Below are 11,922 nucleotides of genomic sequence, written 5' to 3'. Positions count from 1 at the left end.
AACAGATGCTAGAAACAAGGATCCAATATTTGGGTACCCTGCTAGAAGAAAGAATTTAACAGATGAGCCCTATTTGAGGTAAAGATCTAATTTGCATTGTCAGTAGAAACAAGGATTTAGGAGCCCTGCTAAAAACAAGGATCTAATTTGCGAACTCTATTAGAATCAAGGATTTATGAGCACTGCCAAAAACAAGGATCTAATTTGTGAGCCCTCCAAGAAGCAAGGATTTAATTTGCATGCCCTACTAGAAGCAAGAATTTGTGAGCCCTGTGAGGGCAAAGGATTTAGTTTATGATTCCTATTAGAAGCAGGAATTTAACTGCTGAGCCCTGCTGGAAGCAAGGATTTAATTTGCATACCCTACTAGAAGCAAAGACTTAGCTGACACCTGCTAGAAGGAAAGATTTAATTTGTGTGCCCTGCTAGAAGCAAGAATTTGTGAGCCCTGTGAAAGCAAAGGATTTATGATCCCTATTAGAAACAGGGATTTTGCAAGCCCTGCTAAAAGCATGGCTTTAACAGTTGAGCCCCGCTAGAACAAAGGACTTAATTTATGCTGGGGAAAAAAACACAAGGCTTTGACAGATGAACACTTCTAGAAGTATGGCACAGGGTAACTCCAATCAATCTAACGCAAAGAACCATACCTCTACTACACCAACCGATACACCAACTGCACCTACAACTACAGCTACAAATAATAATAATAATAATAATAATAATAATACAAATAATAGTAGTGGTAGTAGTAACAACAACAATAATAATAATACAATTAATAATTATAATAATAATAATAATAATAATGATAGACCACATTTTTACTTGTTGAGACAACAGAAGAGAGTAACTTTGTCTCTCGACACGATTGAACGAAACCTGAGCTCATTCAAAATAAAATGGTTTCCTTACAACAGATCTATTTCCCGTGATGAACTACTTTATTGGACTGAGGTAAGAAGCTCATTAATAACTTTGTTGTTATTGTTGGTAGTGTTGCTGTTTTATCAAATTTGTTTATTTGCTTATCCGTTTACTTGTTTCGGTCATTAGACTGTGGCCATGCTGGGGCACTGCCGTGAAGAATTTTTAGTCGAATGAATTAAACCCCTTTACGTTTATATTTTTAAACCTGGTACTTATTTTGTCAGTCTCTTTTGCCAAACCACTAACTGGCCATATTCTAGCTGTTTTATGCTTGAACTGACCAGGCCTGGCCTTTCATACCAACCCTACAATGCCATTCTAAAATAAACAATCATATCATTGAAATCTTGAAGCTACAAGATAATGCATGATTAATCCAAAATGTGAATAAATAAGCATTACATTTAACAGAGTAATCTGAATGTCAAAACAGTTACGAAAGTGAAAGTGATAGAGGTTGTAGAGGTGGTGAAGAGAGAAAACTGAGGGAATTTAGGAAAGGCTAACTTCTTCAGCCAAGTTTCTTCTGAACTTCTTTGAGAAAATTCAAGATGGAGAAGATGGAGAAAACATTCGTTGAAAGATGAGTAAGAGTGATGAGCATGACCTAGGTCTATGGGCTGCTGACAAGGCTGGTCCTTTTATACAATATTCAAGTATAAAAATATCTTTTAGTGTATCTGCCTGTATTATAACTATAATTATGTACAGTTCTATATTTAAGAGATGAGGAATTATGTACTTTATTTATGCCATATACCCATGGGCATATGGCGCAGTGGTTAAGAGCGCAGGCTACCAACCCCAAGATTCCAAGTTCGATTCCAGGCAGTGACCTGAATAATAATAATAATAATAATAATAATAATAATAATAATAATAATAACAATAACAAAAACAACAACATTGAAAAAATACCTTAGGAATGAGAACCCAGGTTTAAAATTTCCCCAAGACACCTGATGACGGCGGGAGGGTGTATCAGCCAAAGTGTTGTGTTAACAACAAACAAGATGAGGACAAATATCCATCAAATGTAAATAATGTATAATTATGTATTTTAAACAATATTCAATGAATTCCTATTGATATTGTTTTTCCAGATAATTTCCTTATATACTTTAATCTATCCCAATCAATAATACAAAATTATATTAATCTTATGCTACATTACAACCTATTCGTTTAGGCTGTTAGCACTTTCCTTTGACAGTGAAGGCAATCTAAGATATATGTAGGGGTCACCCTCATTACTGGTCCCAGGTCAGTGCTTCTCAATGGAGAAGGGGGCTGAGAAGATTGAAAAATGAGGGACAAAGTTGGAAAACATAATAATGAGATTAAGGTGGTATGGAAAATATAATGAAATTATGGTGGTATAAATATATCTCTCTTCTTTTATTGTACAATTAAGATCTACTAGTTAAATATTATATTACTAAAAATCCCTTCTATTAACTACGCAACCAGCTTATTTTATATCAATTTTATTATTATTGTCTTCGGTTTTTTATGAGTACTACTGGATTACTTGAATCCATATATTGTGTAACCCTTATTATTAATATATGGAGGAAACCTTCTTCAGTCATGAATGACCATGGGGTTCCACCTAGAAAGTTACCCATCAGAATTGTCTAGAGATGAGGATGGGTAACAATATATTTCAACCCAAAACCACATGGTTACAAAGCAAGCTTCTTAACCACACAGCCATACCTGCACTGTTTTTCTTCTTTTTTTTTTTTTTTTTTCCTTCTTTCCAATGTTTGCTTTTTTTGTTCCTGATATTTTTTCACCAAATATAAGTAGATTTCTATGTTCAGTTCATTATTCCCGCCCTTCCCCTTCTCACACCTTACCCAATCCACAATGCAATCATACCCATCCTCATCTCTAGACAATTCTGCCATTATAATTCCTATTGCTTTTTACAAAAGCCTTCATTCTCTATTATTCTCTACCACCTCTCTGCAATTTACATTCAGGCCACTCCTGACAGATTTCATTCCACTGCTGCCTGTCCAAACCAGTCATTTTTCTCCTTCCATCTTCTTGTATTTATGTGTTACTGTGTGTGTTAGTATTCTTATGTAAGCATCTAAGGCTGTGAGCTGGCCGAGTCATTACCAGGCTGGGCAAAATGCCTAGCAGCATTTCGTCCATCTTTACATTCTGAGTTCAAATTCCACCAAGGCCAACTTTTCCTTTCATCCTTTCAAAGTCAATGAAATAAGTACCAGTTGAATACTGGGGTTCATGTAATCGACTTACTTGCTTCACTGAAATTACTGGCCTTGTGCAAACATTAAAAATAATTATTATGGTGGTGGCAGCAGAGATGGTTCATTTGCCATCCATTACAAGCTTTTAATGAGATAGGTGCTTTCGACCATTTTAATGCTAGAAAGTGCAGAATGTCCCTACAAGTAACGGGAATGTTTAATCTTGCCACAGTTGTGTTTCTTAATGTTTGGTGCTCTTGAGCAGAGTAAAGGAGGGAATTTGTAATCTGCTCTTTATTAGTACTATGTGATGTTCAGTCCAACTTTCAAGTCTCATCACCACAGAGCATCTTTGTGATCGATCAACCAGTTCAGGCTCTAGCCAATAAGATTCCAATCTTTATATCTGGAATGCATTCATGATTGTCCTGTGCTTTGTTTTTCATTTATTTTCAGTGTTCAAATCCTTGTCAGGGTCAATTTCAACATTTTCCTTTCTAGAATTGTTAAAACAGATACCACTCATGTACTGGGCTAATTAAAATGAAGTCCTTTTTTTTCTTTTGATAGTGTTGGTAATTGTCAGGTCATGCTCTACAAAGAGAGAAAAAAGTTTGCCGTTGCTGTTAGTTTTCCAGACACCATGGTCACTGATACGTGATCTCATCTTTTATCATTCCTGCTATCTCTTTCATTAAAATCACCCGCAAAGATATCAATGTTCTGTTTTGAGATCTCAATCAAAGTCTGATGTGATGAGTGATAAAAACCAACATTGAACCAGACAGTTAAACAGTAGTGTTGATACATAGATACTCAGTAATATGATGCAGCTGCTCTCAGAAAGGAAGGAATGAAATGTCATCAGTCCTTCACTGATACCAACTGGCGTCACAGTCAATTTAGGCAGCAGACTGTTACTTATGACAAAACTGATACCATTTCACGGTGGTGCTCCAGCATGACCACAGTCACTTGGCTGAAACCCATAAATAAATAAATAAATAAATATTAACAAAGTTTATTTTTGAAGGAGAAGAATGCAGAAGAAAACAGTTTATTTTTCCAAATGAATTGTTCTGAATTTCCAATTTCTTTTACACACACACACACAATTTCTGTACATTCCCAACTCCATTGTCTTCTGTTTTCAATCTCACATCCCAAAGGTATAAGGGACATATAAGTGCATCCCTTTCACATTACAGACACATAAGTCTCCCCTAAAGTGACACATATATCCCTATAGGTCCCTAAATGTCATACAGGTACAATTGCATACCCCTATCTCTCACCAGTGGCATTAAGAAACTTTCTCTCCAACTGACTGATGCAGCAATATTTACCCTGTTCCTCTTTTATATCTGGCAACAGGAGATGCACAACATTGTGTTCAGTCAGTTTGTTGTGTTGTCAATATCAACGAATGTTTGGGTGTGTGTATTACACGTAACACATTCCATTTTGTTCTTCATATTGTTGCTGATGTTGTTATACATTCAGATAACATCAACAACTGTGAACACAAACTCTCATGGAACAAGAGAAAAAAATTACTTCTTTTAACACAGATCACTGAGCACATTGTTCGGAACAAATGAGTGGGAATAAACTACTGCAGGTGGTGGTGGTGGTGGTGGTGGTGGATGTCATCATGGTGGTCGTCATGGTGGTGGTCATCGTAATGGTTGTGGTGGTGGTGGTGGTTGTTTAGGCAGTGGTGGTGGTAGTTGTTTAAGCAGTGGTGGTGGTGGTGGTGGTGGTGGTCATATTATTTCTGGTGGTTTGGTTCTTGTTGATATTTATCACAAATTCAACAACTGAGGAGCAAATTTATAATCAAATGAGCTCCACCCATGACTATCCCATCCATTATTCAGACAGTGTATCTAAGACTACATTATTCAATATATTCAGCTCATTTTTTTATTTATTTTTTTACCCCAAAGGCTGTAAGTAGTCTTTAGTAGGGGGTCTTGGCTGCTATTTTTAGCCAGTCAAATTGCCATTATAAAGGTTCCCTCAAAGGTTCTTGTTTCTGTTGTTGTTGCTGTTTAGCCACCAACACACACACGCACCTCACAGCACAACACCATCACCACTGCCACAAAATCAGCCCAGATCAAGCAGATCTATGAGCAAAGGCATTCCGACTGTGACCATCGCCTCTTATTCCTACGTGGAGGTTAAAAGCTCAGGACTGCTGGATCCAGCAGGAATGATTTGAAGATTTCCCTGCTTGGCTATTTCTAACTGGTCGAGCAGATGGCTACACCAGGCTCCAATCTGATTTGGCAGAGTTTCTACAGCTGGATGCCCTTCCTAACGCCAAATATATATATTTGTGTGTGTTGGATAAATTCAGGTGTTCTGATGATTTCAGAGCATTTAGAATGCTTTTTTCTGTTTTGATACTGATGATATGTTTCCATCTTCAGTCTCCATTTCCTTACAAACTTTGTAGACAAAAGATCTGGCAACTTTTAAAAAATCGAGATATTTCTAAATCACCATGCTCAACCTTTATAACCACAATAACAGCATGCCCCTTCATTTCGTGAATAAGCTGAGGGTCTGCCATTATTATTTTCTGAAACAAGATTATACAGAGTCAGCAAAAAATGCAGCAACAACCCCAAAAAGGTATGTCCTCAAATACCTTACACACCCTGTATATATACTATAATATATATATAATACATAAATGATTTTGTATAATGCAGAGATCTGGAAAGGGAGAATGTGTAATCAATAAGAATCTGTTGATGATTATAAACACAGTTGGTTAACTGATTCAGGGATGATGTCTAGTTACAACTTGTTCCAACTGGAATCAATTACCATCATTAATAGTGCAAACCTCACCTTCTTTATCATCATTTCTGTTGTGAATGTCGTTGTCATCCTCGTTCTTGTCGTTATCATCATCATCATCATCATCATCATTCCCATGATCATCATCATCGTCGCCATCACTGTCATCAACATCATCATCAAAGTCGACCTCAGTAGAATTTGAACTCAGAACATGAAGATAGACGAAATGCTGCTAAGCATTTTGCCCAGCACGCTAATGACTCTGTCAGCTTTGCCACCTTAATAATATATTGGTTTCAAATTTTGGCACAAGCCCAGCAATTTCAGTGAAGAGTCTAAGTCAATTGCATCAACCCCAGAGCTCAACGGTACTTATTTTATCAACTCTGAAAGGATAAAAAGCAAAGTCGACCTCACCAGAATTTGAACTCAGAACATAAAGATGGACGAAATGCTGCTAAGCATTTCGCCCTACATGCTAACAATTCTGCCAGCCTTCTGCTTCATTATATTAAATGCAATATAAATGTAAATCATAGTGAAATACTGTATGAAACATGGGTGGATCTTGGAATCATACACCCAATCCACTGAGAGACTTACACACAAGCTTCTTTCTATCTCGTTTTACTCACATGACTTGGTGGGTAAATACTCGGCACAATGGGCTAGACAGAGAAATTAAACGGGTTTTGGGATCGCAATATGGATTTTGTAGCTATTTGTCCAAATTGTGCCTAGGAATAGTCCTCGATAAAGCAAACAAACAAAAATAGGTGTTATGGCTATGAAATTATATGTAAACACATTTTGATAATAAAAGCTGTTTAATTATATTGACACACACACATACATACATACATACATACATACATAAACAAACATGCAAGTTCATACATATACATGTATATGTGTGTATGCATGTGTATATTTATATGAGTATATATGCATATACATATATATATATGTATATATATGTAAATCTATATATATATATACATATGCATATATATCATCATCATCCTTTAACGTCCGCTTTCCATGCTAGCATGGGTTGGACGATTTGACTGAGGACTGGTGCAACCGGATGGCTACACCAGGCTCCAATCTAATAAATATATATATGTATATATATGTAAATTTCTCTCTCTCTCTCTCTCTCTCTCTATATATATATATATATATATATATATATATATATATATATATATACACACACATGCATACTTTACTCATTGGATTGCGATCATGCTTAGACAACACTTTCAAAGATTCCAGATCAATTCTATTGATTGCAATACTTCTCTTTTATTCTGGTCGTTGTTTTTATGAAACACCAGTCATCGAATCTCTAAATATACATACTTACATACATACATACATACATACACACATTTAAGGTACCTTTTTTTTTTATTTTTTTTATTACTAAATAACGAGGCTAAAGTAAAAGTAAATACGCGAGAATGTTTGCAGTTTCGAAGTCATCAGCAGGTCCCCTGTGATGTTGAATTGTTTTAATTTCAAACAAACACAGCGCCACCTTTTGATCAGTCAACTTATCATGCTGGTTTGCACTCGCTTCAGGTAATTTTGTTCCTGTCACATTGTTAATGTTCATAATCAGTGCCACGAAAGTATGTGTGTGTGTGTGTGTGTGTGTGTGTGTGTGTGTGTGTGTGTGTGTGTGTGTGTATATATATATATATATATATATATATCATCATCATCATCGTTTAACGTCCGCTTTCCATGCCACCCTTTAACTATGAATCTCGCATCTTCGGCGCTCGAGCTGTTTTCCACGAAGAAGTCTTATACAGCAAGTAAAGTTGAAAACCACTTTTTAAATAGAAAATCCTGCAAGTCTTCTTGTACGGCCAGTCGTATTATACACTGGCATATATGGTATATATATATATATATATATATATATATATATATTGTACTAAAAAAATATATTAATCTCTCTCTCTCTTTTTCTTCCTCTTTCTCTTTCTCTCACTTTATTGTTTTTCCTGTGCAGGTCCTCTGTAACAGTTCTCCATTGAAGACCAGTTTGATTCCAAATGAATTCATGTTGCAAATCGAAAACCGCAGCACATGGAGGAAGTTACCAGTACCAGTGAACAACGAGCTGAGGAGAGTGAGGCACCTTTTTTTATTATACACCCACACACTCTGTTGTATTTTCATCCTTAGATACAGGAGGGCTTTGGTCCCCAACCTGTTTTGCACCACAGACCAGATTCATGCAAGACCATTTTGCCAAGACCTAGGGATCACACACATAACAAACCAATTAAGTGCATAATATATAATTTAACTATTATGTATATGAGACATATATTACACATATAATCTATGGAAAGTGTGAGTAAAATGTATCCCTGTAGTTGTGGGTGCATTAGGAACTATCTCTAAAGATTTGAACAGATGGATAGAGGAAATAGGCATAAAACCTAGTTTAGTGCAGTTCCAGAAAACAGGGTTATTAGGGACAGCTGGGAAGGTTCCTGGCATCTAAGGTTACTTGTTGTAGCTCGATGTTAAGAATTTTTCTTTTCCAACAGTAATTTGTTGTGCGTATATGAAATAATAATTTTTTTCGTTTTTATACAGATTTTCACCCGTGCAAAATTGTTTGATAGACTTATAACAAGAAGCATCAACGACCTTCAGAAAATCTACAAAGATTACTTGAACAAACATTGCCTGAGTTTCCTCCAAGAAGGTGATCCAACTGGTCTGAAGGTTCCCATCTCCTATGAGAAAAACATCCAGAAATGGCGTCAGGAAATTCAAAACGAATACACCATTCTGCAATGTCAACTGACAGAATTACAAGACTTGGGTGTCTCTCTATTGAATTACGTTACAACTATTGACAGAGTGAGTCAGGTAATGAGTGAGGTCCTCGACTTCTTACCACATATAATCGAACTGATTAAACTGTGGTTAATCGAAGAAGAGATATATTTGAAGAAAGTCGAAGACGAACTCAGCTCTTTGTTACGGAACAAGAATCGTTGTAACAAAGCCTTGCGCCAACAGCATTTAGTCGTGAAAGAGGTACGGGGCAACTACCAACAACAAAAATTCATCAGTCAGAGGTTATGGCAAGATGTCAAGGCAACCCTCCAAGAAAAGAAAGTCCTTGAACAACAAGAAAATATCCTCAAAAACAACTTGAATGTCACAGAAAGCGAATTGAGTCTCAAGAAATCTACTCGTGCCGATGCCGAGGTGCAGTTTCAGACTCACCAAAACACTTCACCAATGTTCTTCGACCACTGGACCGATTTTATCGAGAAACAGGAGCTTGACATCTGCCAGCTGAGACTTCGAAGAGATCGCGTTAAAGTCGAATGGAGCCGATTGATCAAATCGAAATACTATTGCCAGAGGAAACTCGATGACGTAGACAGCAAATATCAGAGCTGCAAGAAGGTTCTGGATCAAATGGAGAGCAAACTTCAGAAAGAAGAAGATGATTACTTAAAGCTGGAGAGGGATTTGGACAGCCTTATTGCCAAGGTTGATGTTCTGGAAAGAATCAGAGAACAAAAAATACAAACGCACACCATCGAGACGATATTTATGAAACCAAAAGCTTTAGAATCTGAATCCAATTCAGACAGTAAGTGACGTGATTTCTTTTTAATATTGTATGTTTTGTATATACTACAGTGTGTGTGAGTGCGCATGCATATGCATATGCACATGCATGGGCATTTGTTATAACCAGAAATGGCTCTGATGAAAGTAGCATTAATTTTCTTACGTCATTCAATTGTTTCCAATTGATCGATAGACCATTTGAGTAAACCTGTCAGTAATGTGCCTATAATGGCTATGGAAACAGCTGTAAACTAAATTTGCTCCAATAAAGGAAAAATATGTAATGAGCATTATTTTTAACTTGTTTCTTAAACCAGTTTGTCTGAGCCCATCCACAGATATACAATATAGAATTGTGAGGAACCATAACTTGAGACTCTACCAAAAGATTACTTGGAGTTCTTCACTTATCTGTTAGCCTGGTGAGATCAGCACTTCTTTACACAGCTGTCCTCATCGTATGTATATATGTATGTATGTACGCCAAGTTTAATAAATCATACACTGTGTAATGTTTTCTCAAATCATTATCCCCATTTCTTTGTTATATTTCAGCCACTTTTGACAAGGCCTCAAGTCTGGTTGCATCAGAAATCGGCAAAGACTGGATTTGCTTGTACAAAATCTTACCGTTCCGTCCAACACGAGATATAAGATCTAGAATGCGCGATATCGAAAGTAGGTATTTCTTAACATACATTCAAATTTAATGTCTTGCTACTCTTTTGCGCCTATATAACATAGTATCTGTGATTACAATACTCAATGTCTATTTTTGCACTTTGTAAAGACAGTAGAGTGTGATTTGAAGGAGGAACATTTAACTGCTATTTCTGAAATGTCAGCTGACCACATACAGGCTTCTTTCTTGACTCATTTCATTTGTTTTGTTTTGTTTGTTTGTTTGTTTGTTTGTTTGTTTGTTTGTTTTTGCATGATACCAATGTCAACAATATTTCGTATTCGAAAATGATAACGTGAGTAGTTCTTCTGTTGTTGCAGTAATTGAAAACCAATACCAGAGCAGTGATCAAACTATGAAGGAAATGGCATACCAAGCCTTGCAGAAGTGGAAACTGTTCAGTGACCATTCCAGCATTAAAAATTTGACTAATGCACTGGAAAGACTGAACAAAACAGAGATTTTGATGATGATGAAAAAAAATAAATTTATTTCAGCAAAATAAATTTGCAACACACACACGTACATATGTGTGTGTATAAAGATGGATGGATGGATGGGTGTATATATACATATATATATGTATATGTATATATATATACATATATATATAAACAACAGACCATTAATACATTATATATATATATACATACACACACACACACATATATATATATATATATATATATACAGTGTTATATATTTATAAATTAAAATAATTTGTTTTCCATCCAAACTTCCTTCTAGCTTTAAGTGCAGTGTGGAACTGAACTGATGTAATTTTCGCCTTTAAATACCAGAGAAACATACACAAACTAAAAGCATGTTTTCTTATTCATTTACAGTACTGACAGTACAGCACTTCTCCGTCCAATATTAAATTTTTGAGCATGTGTGTGCATGCGCATGCACACACCCATTAAACATACATTCAATTTACACAATTTCACGATTAACCATTCACTCACAGTTTTAATTCTAATTCCACCACATCTGCATATGCACACATTTTGCTCATTATCAAAATGTGTTTCTCTACGAAAGACATTTATGAAAATGTTTCTTTTCAAACAAATTTTATCTGCTTTTCTTATCTAGAAGCGTTTTTGTACACACTTATCTATACACTCTGAGTAACGGACATCATATATCGCACTTTGTACCCAGTCTACAGTTCAGAAACTTGAAATTTGAATAACCAGATGTAAAGTGACAGCTGTTACAAGTATAAATAACACTTTTCTTTTGGTACCAAAAGTTCCTTAGTCTTATTGTTTGTTTGTTTCATATTCAAATACGCATACATATACCCCCCCCCCCATTTGTTTCAGTCATTTGAAAAACAAAACAGGAAGTTTCAAAGATTGTATCTATAAAACTAATGAATGGCTATGGGGCGGGGGGAGGGGTCCACCAGAATAAAATAGTAATCAAGGAGGTCCATAGGTTTAAAAAATGGTTGAGAAACGACTGAGCTAGTTGGAAAAGAGAGGAAAACAAGAGAGAGACTTAGAAAAATAGAGAGGGAGAAGAGAGAGATGGCAGTGGAAATGTGTCAGGACAGATCCCCCTCAAGGGACAGTTGGGGGTGAATATAGGTGAGGTGATACTGAGGATTGGGCTGGGTGAGTGGGCAGGTATATATTT

The 11,922-nt window shown here is 36.1% G+C and overlaps 1 protein-coding gene across 4 annotated transcripts; it reads left to right on the top strand.

Annotated features, from left to right (window-relative positions):
* The first annotated feature begins 450 nt into the window (after positions 1–450).
* On the top strand, positions 451–11,535 carry LOC106881582 (uncharacterized). 4 transcript variants are annotated; one of them, XM_014932038.3, is made up of 5 exons: positions 451–957; positions 7,999–8,118; positions 8,595–9,612; positions 10,149–10,271; positions 10,579–11,535. In XM_014932038.3, exons 1-5 carry the CDS (start codon positions 589–591, stop codon positions 10,596–10,598), a joined length of 1,650 nt encoding a protein of 549 aa, XP_014787524.1. In that variant the 5' UTR covers positions 451–588; the 3' UTR covers positions 10,599–11,535. The 4 variants fall into 4 exon arrangements, with proteins under 4 accessions (XP_014787524.1, XP_014787523.1, XP_089198568.1 ...); XM_014932037.3 differs by having other exon boundaries at positions 10,596–10,927; XM_089342442.1 differs by lacking the exon at positions 451–957 and adding an exon at positions 5,780–5,798 and having other exon boundaries at positions 10,596–10,927.
* Positions 11,536–11,922: the final 387 nt, after the last annotated feature.

The sequence above is a fragment of the Octopus bimaculoides genome, chromosome 26 (genome assembly GCF_046866305.1).
Source record: "Octopus bimaculoides isolate indiv1 chromosome 26, ASM4686630v1, whole genome shotgun sequence".
Classification (NCBI taxonomy): domain Eukaryota; kingdom Metazoa; phylum Mollusca; class Cephalopoda; order Octopoda; family Octopodidae; genus Octopus; species Octopus bimaculoides.
This window is presented reverse-complemented; position numbering and strand designations above follow the sequence as displayed.